Source organism: Myxine glutinosa, chromosome 2 (genome assembly GCF_964187855.1).
Source record: "Myxine glutinosa chromosome 2, kmMyxGlut1.1, whole genome shotgun sequence".
NCBI lineage: Eukaryota > Metazoa > Chordata > Myxini > Myxiniformes > Myxinidae > Myxine > Myxine glutinosa.
Window position 1 is genome coordinate 135,698,473 of NC_136262.1, and position 14,479 is coordinate 135,712,951.

The 14,479-nt window shown below is 51.2% G+C and overlaps 1 protein-coding gene across 7 annotated transcripts in view; it reads right to left on the reverse strand.

Annotated features, from left to right (window-relative positions):
- Positions 1-14,479, reverse strand: part of LRRK1 (leucine rich repeat kinase 1) — a 281,256-nt gene that overhangs the window by 248,224 nt on the left and 18,553 nt on the right. For 6 of the 7 annotated variants that reach the window (XM_078771694.1, XM_078771701.1, XM_078771699.1 and 3 more), the window contains exon 1: positions 4,661-4,930. In XM_078771694.1, coding sequence (XP_078627820.1) covers positions 4,661-4,916 — 256 coding nt within the window. In that variant the 5' untranslated portion in view covers positions 4,917-4,930. Of the gene's footprint in view, positions 1-4,660; positions 4,931-14,479 lie in introns of those variants that run through there. The other variant, XM_078771695.1, reaches the window with a different exon arrangement.

The window sequence follows — 14,479 nt, forward strand, 5'->3', positions numbered from 1 at the left end:
GGAGGGGGAGGGGGAAATGGAGGGGGAGGGGGAAATGGAGGGGGAGGGGAAAATGGAGGGGGAGGGGAGAAGGGGGAGGGGAAGAAGGGGAGGGGGAAGGGGGAGGGAAGGGGATGGCCAGTCAACAATGACGTTGCAGTTCTCATGGTCGGAGAGCAGCATAACAATCGGACATAGTCCTGCATATTCGCAACAGCACGAAGCGGATTTTGGAGACTCACCGATCCTGTGACGTCCTCAAGTACCGGCGTTGCCGGGCGGGGGAAGGGAGACCCGTACATTCCCAACCCGTACATTCGCCCTCTCGACTCAAGCTCACTCGGATAAAAGCCTCGCACAAATTACACCGTGAAGGCCCAATGGTCATGTCTATGCCACAAATCACGGGCGCACTGAATTGAAAATATATAGAACGCTCATACTCCGTGAAAAGTGAAGCCGCCGTGTCGCCATCTTGGTCAGCACGACTCGGCCAACTAGCTTTCGCGGAACTCGTTTTGTGCGGCAATAAACTGCTCCAATCGGTTACGGAAGGGTTGTGGAAAGACGTTTCACAGCTGTTTCAAAGACATTTAATTCATATCGCACAAAATCGATACAAAACATGATCGCATAAAAGGTGAAAAAACGTGTGACGTGTGACGGGATGGAACATCACGTAATCGCTCTGAGCGAATCAGTCTGGCGGCGGGAATGGAACAACACGTCATCGCTCTGAGCGAATCAGCAAGCTGCTCTGGAACCGGCTGAGATTAGCGGGTACTTCGCTGAAATGTGCTGAGGTAAATATGAATAAAAAATATGGATCTCGTGAAATATGGTCCCGGCCATGTTCGTCCCAGGCTCAATGGCTATGTCTATGCCAAATATCAAGTACGTGAGCCTCTCCATTAGGAGTCTATCGGTAACATTACACACACACACACACACACACACACACACACACACACACACACACACACACACACACACTGTGTTTTATAGATATAGATTCACTCTCTTCCCCTCCCCCCATTCCTTCCCCTCCCCCCATTCCTTCTCCTCCTGCCCCCCCCCCCCCCTCTTCCATTCCCTCCCCATTCCCTCCTCCTCACTCCTCCCCTTCTCCCCTCCCACTCCCTACCCCTTCCACCTCTCCGCTTCTTTCCCCTCCGGCTCCCACACTAACCGCTTCTCCTCCCCTCCCTGTCCCCTCTACCCCCATGTCTCCCCTTCTCCCCTCCCACTCCTCTTCTTCCCTCCCCTCCCTCCCTCCCCTTCTCCCCTTCCGCTCCTCTTCTTCCCTCCCCGCCCCTTCTCCCCTTCCGCTCCTCTTCCTCTCTCCCCTGCCCTTCTTCCCCCCCACTCCTCTTCTTCCCTCCTATTCCTCTTCTTCCCTCCTATTCCTCATCTTCCCTCCCCTCTCCCATCCCTCCCCTCCCCTTCTCCCCTCTCCCATCCCTCCCCTCCCCTCTCCCCTCTCCCATCCCTCCCCTTCTCCCCCTTCCGCTCCTCTTCTTCCCTCCCCTCCCCTCCCCTCCCCTCCCTTTCTCCCCTTCTGGTCCTCTTCTTCTCTCCCCTCCCCTTCTTCCCTTGCACTCCTCTTCTTCCCTCCTATTCCTCTTCTTCCCTGCCCTCTCGCATCCCTCCCCTCCTGCTCCCCTTCGGCTCCCTCCATCCCCATCACTCAAATTCTTGCGGATACATAAACACCGATCATTCATTTCTCGGGAAACTTGTCGCTGGTACATCTTATGTAATTGATTATTTTATTATTTAGAATGATTTCCGGAATGTTTCATTCTTATTGTGAATCAAAGTTAAAGCCTCATTAGTCATGACCGAGTTATTGTGCAGTTCTGTACAAACTTTTTAAGTTGTTGAGCATTATGTGCCAAGTGAGGTTTCAGATTGTTCATTTACTTGGCTTATAGGCCAAGCTACATATAATCATCAAAAATAAAATGAAAATACACACTTTTCGTGAATGAGTTTTGAAATCCATCAAAGACATGTATACAAGGCATCTAAAAGGTAAGAAAACGCAAAACGTCACAGAGTTTCAGGGGGATTCACCCCCTGCCCCCACTGAATGAGGTGCTCCGTCTAGAGCAGGGATTCCCAACCTGTGGGTCGCGACCCCCCAGGGGGTCGCGGAGGGTGGGCTGGGGGGTTGAGAAGCCTTGGGAGAACTTGGTAGCCTTGGGAGAACTTGGTAGCCTTGGGAGAAGGGAACATTACCAAAACTTTCATTTCGCTGATACCTGGAACACACAACATAATGTTGTGCCGGTGGAGTTGGCTATAGTTTCGCTCGCCCTTTTCGATGTGTTGCCGATATGAGATGAACATAGTCTATTTCGGGGTTTTTGTATTTACAGATCTGAAGCAAATACTCGGAAGACGACCTCAACATTGGCTTCACCACAGTACTCGCCAACAACGGCGTCGAGAAACCACAATGCGTCTTGCGCCATGTTGTCCTGAGTGCGGAGTCGATGAAACCTTCGAAACTCAAGCGTCACCTGGAGACGAAGCATCCGGAGCACGCAGAGAAGGATTTGGAGTTCTTCAAACGCCATGAGCTTCTTCTCAAACGTCAAAAGCTCGATGCTAGTGGGTCTTTTCAGCAACATAGTGCAGCAGCAGTGGAGGCCTCATATGAAGTTGCGTTGGAAATTGCCAAACACAAAAAGCCTCACACCATTGGAGAGACACTTATCAAACCCTGCATGTTGAAGATGGTGAAGCTTGTTCTCGGGGAAGCCAGCGCGAAGAAGATGCAGCAAGTATCTTTGTCGAATAATACTCTTCATAGGCGTATTTCTCATATGTCTATGGATGTGAAAGAGCAGGTTTTGGATGAAATCAAAGATTCTCCGTTGTTCTCCTTTCAACTCGACGAATCAACGGATGTGAGTTCATGTTCTCAGTTGCTTGTCTTCGTGAGGTACATTCATTCAGACGACATCAAAGAAGAATACGTGTTCTGTAGTGCACTTGAAACCACTACAAAAGCTGTTGACGTCATGGAAAAGGTCTCTACCTTTTTTCATACCGAAGGTCTGCAATGGGGAAACGTGTGCGGGGTTTGTACGGACGGAGCACCAGCTATGCTGGGATCGAAGTCAGGATTCCAGACAAGAGTGAAGGAGCTGGCTCCCCAAGCTAAGGGCATCCACTGCATGATCCACCGATATGCTCTCGCCAGTAAGATGCTTCCTGCCACTCTGCGGGAAGTGCTCGATTCTGTGATCAAAATTGTGAATTACGTGAAGGCTGGGGCACTCAACACTCGTCTATTCAAAGAACTCTGCAAAGACATGGATGCTGACCATGAGGTCCTTCTCTTCTATCCGGGTGTACGCTGGTTGTCGGGAGGGAACGTTGGGAATCGTGTCTGGAGCTGAAAGCCGAAATCAGGTTCTTTCTGGAAGTGCAAGAACACAGAGATCTTCTGGCTCACTTCGATGGTGAAACGTGGAATAAACGGGTTGCGTACTTGGCGGACATTTTCGACCGGCTGAACAAGCTGAATTTGACATTTCAGGGAAGGGAAACACACGTTCTCCTATTTCAAGACAATCTGCGGGCCTTCATATCCAAACTGCAGAACTGGCGTCGGAAAGTCAATCTTGGGAACATCGCCATGTTTGAAAAACTCTGCGGAGTGATGGATGAGTCTGAGGGCGAACTAGACCAGTTCCTGAAGGATGAGATTACCGGACACCTTGAGTCCCGAGAAAAGGAATTCCAGCGATACTTCCCTGAGCTCACAGGAGAAGAGGTGGCACTGGTAAGAAACCCTTTCTCTGCTACACTTGACGTATCCAGCCTCCCCGACGAAGTCCAAGATGAATTCATGGATCTACGGAACGACTCTCGTGAGGTGAGCGTGACCTGTTCCAGGAGAAATCGGTGACTCAATTCTGGTGCGCTATGCATCAATCATATTCCAAGGTCAGCATGCTGGCCTTACGTGTTCTTCTTCCATTTGCCTCCACCTACCTCTGCGAGGCCGGATTTTCTACCCTCGTCCACATCAAAACGAAGCCCAGGAACAGATTGGATGTCGAGGATGACATGAGATTGGCTCTTACAAACACCCCGCCACGAATTCCAGGACTCGCTGCTCAGATGCAACCCCAACCATCCCACTAGCTAGGTTGGAGAGATGATGACATGTTAGTGATGACGATCATGGATTGTGTGACGATGGATGGCAGTGAGAAAAAATGATGAGCTTGGTTTGACTAATTAACTAAAATTACCCGAATTTTATAATGTGCAAGGAATATTGTAGTAAAATTTGTAAAAATTGATGAATTCATGATTGTTTTCTCTTTCTTCCCTTTTCCTTCTCAGAAAATTTGTAAAACTGAAACGGCTGATGGCAGGGGGGTCGCGTGTGTTTCGGGGTTTTGAGAAAGGGGTCGCGAGTACAAAAAGGTTGGGAACCACTGGTCTAGACCCCACCAGGAGGTCGATGGTGGCTCCTTCAATCCCTGCTGTTTCAGTTATTCTCCCCCTCCCCCCACCCTCACATCCTTAATATTGCCTCTTGAAGCATGGATGGCTTCAAGGTGAGAGTAGAAATAGATATTAGTAGGTTGGAGTGAAGGAGATGGAGGTGAGGAAAGAAGAAAAAGAAGAACATAGAAGGAGGAATAATTAAGACTACCTGGATAAGCTTCCAGCATTTCAGCGAGCAGGTTGGTGTGTCCTTGCCGGGCCGCTAATAAGACTGGGTGCTGGGGATTCAGGTGTGCCGGACAGATGGCTCCCAGTGAGAGCAGGTGTTGGACCAGAGTCCGGTCTCCATCATGGCATGCAATAGCAAGTTCATCCATTGGTTCCTTAGGGTGAGAGGTAAACATGATCATGTGAATCAGGTAAACATGTTGTCGTTTTGTAAAGTGTTGTTGCAGTTTTGACATCGTCTGGCACACCAATTGCGTTGAGCAAATTCTCCACTTCGCACTTCTTGGCCTGTTTTACATTTGGCTGCATTGCAAGTAGGGCAGGTTTAAAGTTAGGCAGGTTTAAAGTAGACCAGGTTTAAAGTTAGACCACTTCTTCCCACACTTCAGCACACCAAGTTAGAGCGGAAACATCGGATGTTGGAGGTCCACACCGTTAGAGGTAGGGGTGGAGGAGGCGTTAGGATGGTGCGGGGGGAGGGAGGAAGGCTTTGTGGGGAAAAATTGATGCCTTGGGTGGGGATGGGAGGAGGGATGGAGTGAGGGGAAAGGTGTGAGTGTGTGGGGTGCGAGGGAAGGTTTGAGTGTGTGGGGTGCAGAGGAAGGTTTGAGTGTGTGGTTGCGGGGGAAGGTTTGAATGTGTGAGTGTGGGGGAAGCTTTGAGTGTGGGTGGTGTGGGGGAAGATTTGAGTGTGAGAGGTGAGGGTGAAGGTTTGAGTGTGTGGGGTGTGGGTTAAGGTTTGAGTGTGTGGGGTATGGGGGAAGGTTTGAATGTATGGGCGCGGGGGAAGCTTTGAGTGTGGGTGGTGTGGGAGATGGTTTGAGTGTGAGAGGTGTGTGGGAAGCTTTGAGTGTGGGTGGTGTGGGGGAAGATTTGAGTGTGAGGGGTGTGGGGGAAGGTTTGAGTGTGTGGGGGAAGGTTTGAGTGTGAGGGGTGTGGGAGAAGGTTTGAGTGTGTGGGGGAAGGTTTGAGTGTGAGGGGTGTGGGAGAAGGTTTGAGTGTATAGGGGAAGGTTTGAGTGTGAGGGGGAAGGTTTGAGTGTGTGGGGGAAGGTTTGAGTGTGAGCATTGTGGAGGAAGTAAGTGCGAAGAGTGAGGGGGAAGGTTTGAGTGTGTGGGGGAAGGTTTGAGTGTGTGGGGGAAGGTTTGAGTGTGTGGGGGAAGGTTTGAGTGTGTGGGGGAAGGTTTGAGTGTGATGGGGAAGGTTTGAGTGTGTGGGGGAGGGTTTGAGTGTGTGGGGGGAGGTTTGAGTGTGAGCATTGTGGAGGAAGTAAGTGCGAAGAGTGAGGAGGAAGGTTTGAGTGTGTGGGGGAAGGTTTGAGTGTGAGAGTTTTCGAGGAAGTAAATGCGAAGAGTGGGGGGGAAGGTTTGAGCATGTGCGGTGTGGGGGAAGGTTTGAGTGTGTGGGCTGTGGGGTGTGGGTGAAGAGTTGAGTGTGTGGGGGTGGGGGGAAGGGTTTAGAGGGGGGAGGTGAGGGTAAGTATTTAGGGGGTGAGGTGAAGGGGAAGCATTGAGAGGGTGGGGTGGAGGTGGATGCTTTTCCTGATTCCAAATTCCCAATCTTTGCCAGACGGAGATAAAGATCATGGGATGGGAGATGACAACGCTTCTTAAACGCATGGAGAAATGCTGCACTGTATGAGCGGAGGTAAGGTGGTGGGGGAAGGTGAGTGAGGAGGAGGTTTGTGGACGAGGCACAGAGCAGACAAACACCTCAGAAAACTAATCGGTTTGAAAAAGACATACACTGCATGGCCAAAAGTATGTGGACATCTGAACATCACACCCGTATGTGCTCGTCGAACATCTCATTCCAAAATCATGGGCATTAATATGGAGTTGGTCCCCCCATTGCTGCAATAACAGCCCCCATTCTTCTGGGAAGGCTTTCCACGAGATGTTGGAACATTGCTGCGGAGATTTGCTTCCATTCAGCCACAAGAGCATTAGTGAGGTCGGCGTTCCAATTCATCTCAAAGGTGTTCACTAGGGTTGAGGTCAGAGCTCTGTGCAGGCCAGTCAAGTTCTTCCACACCGATCTCGACAACCCATTTCTGTATGGACCTCACTTTGTGCATGGGGGCATTGTCTTGCTGAAACAGGAAAGAGCCTTCCCCCAAACTGTTGCCACAAAGTTGGAAGCACACAATCATCTAGAATGTCATTGTATACTGTAGCGTTAAGATTTCCCTTCACTGGAACTAAGGGGCCTAGCCTGAACCATGAAAAACAGCCCCAGATTCACATTATTCCTCCTCCGCCAAACTTTACAGTTGGCACTATACATTTGGGCAGGTAGCGTTCTCCTGGCATCCGCCAAACCCAGATTTGTGTCTGACTGCCAGATGGTGAAGCATGATTCATCACTCCAGAGAACGCGTTTCCACTGCTCCATAATCCAATGGCGGCGAGCTTTACACCACTCCAGCCAACGCTTGGCATTGCGCATGGTGATCTTAGGCTTGTGTGCGGCTGCTCGGCCATGGAAACCCATTTCATGAAGCTCACGACGAACAGTTGTTGTGCTGACGTTGCTTGCAGAGGCAGTTTGGAACTTGGTAGTGTTACGAAGTCCTCTACAATCTCCTGGTCTCGGTAACCTCCGAACCCCGAGAGGAGCCCCGGCAGAAAAATATGTTACCCTGTGTTGAAAATCAATAGTGAAACCACACCAATGATTACAAATGAACAAAATTGTATTTGAAATCATACACAGGAATCACGGTACAACAAATGGCCAATAAGAGTGCACTCTATTTACCATTAATGAAGTCAGGTAACTCACTGCGCTGCCAGTGAGTGAAAGGACACTCCTCAATGTCTCTATAACCTTTTCCAAGGCGTATGTGATTCGCTCCAGCAGTCGATAGAACGAAATCCGGTCGAAGCCTGAATCTCGCTCTCCAGTCGAAATCCGAAGCGCGTACAGTTGGCCTTGGAGATCGCCCCACCAAACTGTACAAGGGCGCCCTCCAGAGGCGCACCTTCACCGCTCACTCAGCAACCCGCAACATAATTGGAGACGAAGCGGTCGCACACACACATCCCCGACAGACGGTAGGATGTTGGTGTGAAGATGACGCGAGGCAAAACCTTCGTTGGTATCCGAAGCGTGGGGTTCAAAATGGCCGACGGCTCCTGCTTGAGACGAGGCGAGGATTCGTCGGAATCACAGCGCCCAAATCTGACTACGCAGATTTCTCCCCCTCCAGCGATACTTCCTATCGCCGGATGTCCTTTCAAGGAACTCAAAATTCCCTCGCGACTGTCGGTAGACCTTGCTTGTTACGGAGCGCTGACATCACGCGTCTTCTCTGACTTTGCTCGCGCCGCTTCTTCCTCTTCCTCTCTTCCGGTTCGGTTTCCTGTATCATTTAAAGTTAGCCTTTTTAACTTTAGATAACCGTTCCTGAATAATAAACATTTTGAAGATAATAATAGTACATAAGATCAGAACTACGTCAAGTGGGTGAAAACCCCAATAACGGAAGTTATGAATCCGTAACAGCAGTGAGTGTTGCAACCGAGGACAGACAATTTGTGCGCGCTACACGCTTCATCACTCGGCGGTCCCGTTCTGTGAGCTTGTATGGCCTACCACTCTGCGGCTGAGCTGTTGTTGCTCCGAGACGTTTCCACTTCACAATAACAGCACTAACAGTTGACCGGGGCAGCTCTAGCAGGGCAGAAATTTGATGAACTGACTTGTTGGAAAGATGGCGTCCTATGACAGTGCCATGTTGAAAGTCACTGAGCTCTTCAGTACGGCCCATTCTACTGCCAATGTTTGTCTTTGGAGATTGCATGGCTGGGTGCTTGATTATATATACCTGTCAGCAATGGGTTTGGCTGAAACAGACGAATCCACTAATTAGAAGGGGTGTCCACATACTTTTGGCCATGTAGTGTATATTGTGGTGGAGAAGATCAACACGTGTAGAATTTGTGAAAGAGATACAAGTGTTGAAATGCATTCTTAAAATGTTTTTTTTAAATTAAAATTTCATGCGTTTATATTTCATGTAGTTTCTGGTTGGTGAAAACAGCGGTGGGGGGAGGGAGGGTGGTGTCAAACCAGAGTAGAACAGTACAAATGCAGAGCAAAAATATTTCAAACAAGCGCATTGCCATTTTAAATTGGTATTCTTAATGGTTTGTAATACTTAGTCACAATTCTCAGGGGTTTTTTTGTTTTGTTTTTAATATTTTTTCTTTTTTGATACATGCCATGTTTGTTTTTTTATATTTTTTCTTCTTTGATACATGCCATGTTTTTTTTGTTTTTTTTCTTCTTCTTTGATACATGCCATGTTTGTTTTTTTATTTTTTTTCTTCTTTGATACATGCCATGTTTGTTTTTTTAATATTTCTTCTTGTTTGATAAGTGCCATGTTTGTTTTTTTTGTTTTTTTTCTTCTTTGACACATGCCATGTTTGTTTTTCTATATTTTTTCTTTTTTGATACATGACATGTTTTTTTTTTGTTTTTTTTTTGTTTGATAAGTGCCATGTTTGTTTTTTTAATATTTTTTCTTCTTTGATACATGCCATGTTTGTTTTTTTAATATTTTTTCTTCTTTGATAAGTGCCATGTTTGTTTGTTTTTTGTTTTTTCTTCTTTGATACATGCCATGTTTGTTTTTTTTATATTTTTTCTTGTTTGATACATGCCATGTTTGTTTTTTTAATATTTCTTCTTGTTTGATAAGTGCCATGTTTGTTTGTTTTTTGTTTGTTTTTTTTGATACATGCCATGTTTGTTTTTTTAATATTTCTTCTTGTTTGATAAGTGCCATGTTTGTTTTTTTTTTTTTTTTTCTTCTTTGATACATGGTTTTTTTTTTTGGTTTTTTTTCTTCTTTGATACATGCCATGTTTGGTTTTTTTTATTTTTTCTTCTTTGATACATGCCATGTTTGTTTTTTTTATATTTTTTCTTCTTCGATACATGCCATGTTTGTTTTTTTATATTTTTTCTACTTTGATACATGCCATGTTTGTTTTTTTATATTTTTTCTTCTTTGATACATGCCATGTTTGTTTTTTTTATATTTTTTCTTCTTTGATACATGCCATGTTTGTTTTTTTAATATTTTTTCTTCTTTGATACATGACATGTTTGTTTTTTTTTATTTTTTCTTCTTTGATACATGCCATGTTTGTTTTTTTAATATTTCTGCTTGTTTGATAAGTGCCATGTTTGTTTTTTTTTCTTTTTTTTCTTTGATACATGCCATTAAAGCGCGGCGTTACGCGCGCTGCTTGCGAGCAAAGGAGGAAGCGGACAAGCGGTAACTTATAAGCGTCTTTATTTCAGGAGCTCACTGTAACACTAGCGCGCTCCGGGCTGCGCGCCCCGTGTATATCCTCAGGCCACGCCTACCCCTCGGGCGTGGCCGCCGCCCACTTGGTGCGCGGAATGATGTTACCACGCCAGTGGGCTTTCGTGTCCGCCACACGCGCCCCCCCAGAATTCCCGCGCACCTGGAGGGCCAGTTTGTGGGGCAAACGGATGACCCGGCCGAAGCACCCCCTGGCGATCGGCGGCGTCCGGGGTGCAGGGATGCCAGGTGGGATGCCCCTGGCTGCCCCTGGGATGGGTGCAGGACCGGGGGGCGGCGTGGCAGCGGGGCTGGGCGGTGCCGGGGGTCCGCCCACAGGGGGGCGGCCCCGACGCGGGGGTCGGACCACTGGTGGTGGATGGTCCACGTCGAGGTGGGCCGGCTTGAGGCGGTCTACAGAAACGCGGTCAGGAGTACCGCCGATGTCCAGGGTGAAGTGCTTCGCCCCGGTCTCCAGCACGTGGAAAGGCCCATCGTACGGGGGCCACAGTGGTGTCCGGTGGGCATCGTGGCGGACGAAGACATACTCCGCCGTGCGAAGCTCCGGGGCGACGTGCGTCGGTGGGTGCCCGTGGCATGCAGTTGGCACCGGGGTGAACCTCTGGGCGGTCTCTTGCAGAGCGGAGCGCTGCTGTGCCGCGGACCATGGTGCCGTGGAATCGGGGAGGAACTCGCCCGGCACCCGCAGCGGTTGCCCGAAGACCAACTCCGCCGCAGATGCGCGCAGGTCCTCCTTGGGCGCCGTCCGGAGGCCCAGCAGGACCCAGGGGAGCCTGTCGACCCAGCCGCCGTCGCGGAGGGTGGCCCGGAGCGCAGCCTTCAATGAGCGGTGAAATCGCTCACACAGGCCGTTAGCCTGGGGGTGGTAGGCCGTGGTTCGGTGCAGCCGGACCCCGAGCCCCTGCGCGACCGCCCCCCAGAGCTCAGAGGTGAACTGGGGGCCGCGGTCGGACGAGATGTCTGAGGGGGCGCCGAACCGGGCGACCCAGGTGGCGATGAAAGCCTGCGCGACGTCCGCCGCCGCCGTCGACGCCAAGGGCACGGCCTCCGGCCACCGGGTGGTGCGGTCCACCATGGTGAGGACGTGGGTGAAACCCCGCGAGGGGGGCAGAGGTCCCACCAGGTCCACGTGGACGTGGTCAAACCGGCGTTCCGGCACCGTGAACGGGGCCAACGGGGCCTGGGTGTGCCGGTGCACCTTGGCGCGCTGGCACGCGAGGCATGTCCTGGCCCAGCCGCGGACGGCCTTCCGGAGGCCATGCCAGACGAACTTGTCGGCGATCAACCTTTGGGAGGCCCTCGCGCCCGGGTGGGACAGGCCGTGGATGGCGTCAAACACCTGGCGCTGCCAGCCCGCGGGCACGATGGGGCGAGGCCGCCCGAGGGAGACGTCGCATAAGAGGGCTGCGACCGCGCCGTCGAACGGCACCTCGGTGACTCGGAGGCTCGTGACGGCGGTCCGCAAGGCCTGGACGTCGGGGTCAGCGGCCTGGTCCGGTGCCATCCGGGCATAGTCGATGCCGAGGTGGACTGCGTGGGCGACGGCCCGGGAAAGGCAATCCGCCACCGGGTTGTCCTTCCCCGCGACGTGCCGAATGTCCGTCGTGTACTCGGACACGGCCGAGAGGTGACGCTGCTGCCGGGCCGACCACGGCTCGGTGACCTTGCCCATCGCGAAGATCAGCGGCTTGTGGTCGACGAAGGCCGTGAACGCACAGCCCTCAAGCAGATGGCGGAAGTGCCTGACCGCCAAGTGAAGCCCGAGCAACTCGCGGTCGAAGGTACTGTAACGGCGTACGGGCGGGCGAAGCTGCCGGCTAAAGAACGCCAGCGGTTGCCAAGCTCCACGCACCCATTGCTCGTGCACCGCGCCCACCGCGTAGTCCGAGGCGTCGGTGGTGAGGGCGATCGGTGCATCGGGCGCCGGGTGCGCGAGCATGGTGGCGTTAGCCAAGGCGAGCTTCGCGCCCGTGAATGCCGTGTCCATCTGCTCGGTCCAGGTAACGTCGCCTTTGCCCGGCTTACCTCGGAGAGCTTCGTGCAGGGGGCGCAGGAGCTGGGCGATACGGGGCAGGAACCGATGGTAAAAGTTCACCATGCCCAGGAACTCCTGCAGCCCTCTGATCGTGCGGGGGCGTGGAAACCCCTTCACCGCCTCCACCTTGGCCGGCAGGGGGACGGCTCCGTGCCTGGTGACACAGTGCCCCAGAAAATCGATTACGGCGACGCCGAACCGGCACTTTGCGGGGTTCACAATCAGGCCATGCTGGCCCAGGCATTCGAAGCGCGTGCGGAGGTGGCGTAGGTGCTCTTCGCGGGACGCGCTGGCGACGAGGATATCGTCCAGGTAGACGTAGACAAAATCCAAGTCGCGCAGGACGCTGTCCATCAGTCGCTGGAACGCCTGAGCTGCATTCTTCAGACCGAAGGGCATCCGCAGGAACTCGAAGAGTCCGAATGGCGTGATGACCGCCGTCTTCGGGACGTCCTCCGGCCTGACGGGGACCTGATGGTAGCCGCGTATGAGGTCCACCTTCGAGAAGAAGGACATGCCCGCCAAACGGGCGGAAAAGTCCTGAATGTGGGGGACGGGGTAGCTGTCAGGAGTGGTGGCGTCATTGAGACGGCGATAGTCCCCGCACGGTCGCCATCCCCCGCCGGGCTTCGGCACGATGTGCAGCGGCGACGCCCAAGCACTCCCCCGAGTGCCGAACGATGCCGAGTCGCTCCAGGGTAGCGAAAATCCGCTTTTGCCACCGCCAGCTTTGTCGGCTCGAAGCGGCGTGCCCGGGCGTAGACCGGTGGCCCGACGGTAGGGATGTGATGGGCCACCCCGTGCTTGACGGCCCCCGCCGAGAAGGTGGGCCGCGTGAGGGCCGGGAAGCCGGCGAGGAGGCGGGTGAATTCGTCCGCTGCCGGAAGCGTACAGATCAACGTGGCCGGAACCGAACCGTTCGGCAAGCCGCTTGGCAAGCCGCTCGGCGAGCCGCTCGTTGAGCTGCTCGACGAGCTGGGCAGCGCACAAGCGAGCGAGCTGAACGTCTCGGCCTGGACAAGACGTCTGCGCTTTACGTCGACCAGGAGCCCATTAGCGCACAGGAAGTCTGCGCCAAGCAGTGCCATGGGCACGTCGGCGGTGACGAACGTCCATCGGAAAACCTGCCCTCCGAACCGCAGAGAGAGGCAGCGTTTTCCGTACGTACGGATGGGCGTCCCGTTCGCGGCAAGCAGCGCGGGGCCCCCGCCTGTGGCGTGCTTGTCTGACGTACCGGCGGGAACGACACTCACCTGCGCTCCCGTGTCGCACAGGTAACGGTGCCCGGATAAGGTGTCCGTTATGAACAGCAGGCTGCTCGAACGGCCGGCGCTCATCGCCACTATTGAGCGCCGGCCCGGGCGTTTCCCGACCTGTTGAAGGAGCATGGCGGATGACACTGCCGAGCCTCGTGGCCGAACTTGGCGTGGAACCAGCACCAGGTGGTGGAGCTGGAGGAGTGCGGCTGGCTCCGCCAGGCCGGTGGAGTTAGCGGGTTTCCCCGCGGTGGCGGTTTTCGCCGCGGCGGTGGGCGGGGCGTGGCGGCGGTCACGAGGTGTGTATCAGCATGCTGCGTATGCTGTGTAAGCTGATGCTGTGGATCAGCATCATCAGCAGCATCAGCCTCGAGGTCCGTGACGGCTGCACCGACTCTCGCCCGCGTATCCGAAGCCGCGAAGTACCTGTCCGCCACACGCGCCCCCCCAGAATTCCCGCGCACCTGTTTTTTTAATATTTCTTCTTGTTTGATAAGTGCCATGTTTGTTTTTTTAAATATTTTTTCTTCTTTGATACATGCCATGTTTGTTTTTTTATATTTTTTATTCTTTGATACATGCCATGTTTGTTTTTTTTTTATTTTTTCTTCTTTGATACATGCCGTTTTTTTTTGTTTTTTTTTCTTCTTTGATACATGCCATGTTTGTTTTTTTTATATTTTTTCTTCTTTGATACATGCCATGTTTGTTTTTTTAAATATTTTTTCTTCTTTGATGCATGCCATGTTTGTTTTTTTCTATTTTTTCTTCTTTGATACATGCCATGTTTGTTTTTTTTATATTTTTTCTTGTTTGATAAGTGCCATGTTTGTTTTTTTTAATATTATTTCTTCTTTGATACATGCCATGTTTTTTTTTTGTTTTTTTTCTTCTTTGATACATGCCATGTTTGTTTTTTTATATTTTTTCTTCTTTGATACATGCCATGTTTGTTTTTTTATATTTTCTCTTCTTTGATACATGCCATGTTTGTTTTTTTTAATATTTTTTGTTCTTTGATACATGCCATGTTTGTTTTTTAAATATTTTTTCTTATTTGATACATGCCATGTTTGTGTTTTTTTATTTTTTCTTCTTAGATACATGCCATGTTTGTTTTTTTAATATTTATTTTTGTTTGATAAGTGCCATGTTTGTTTGTTTTGT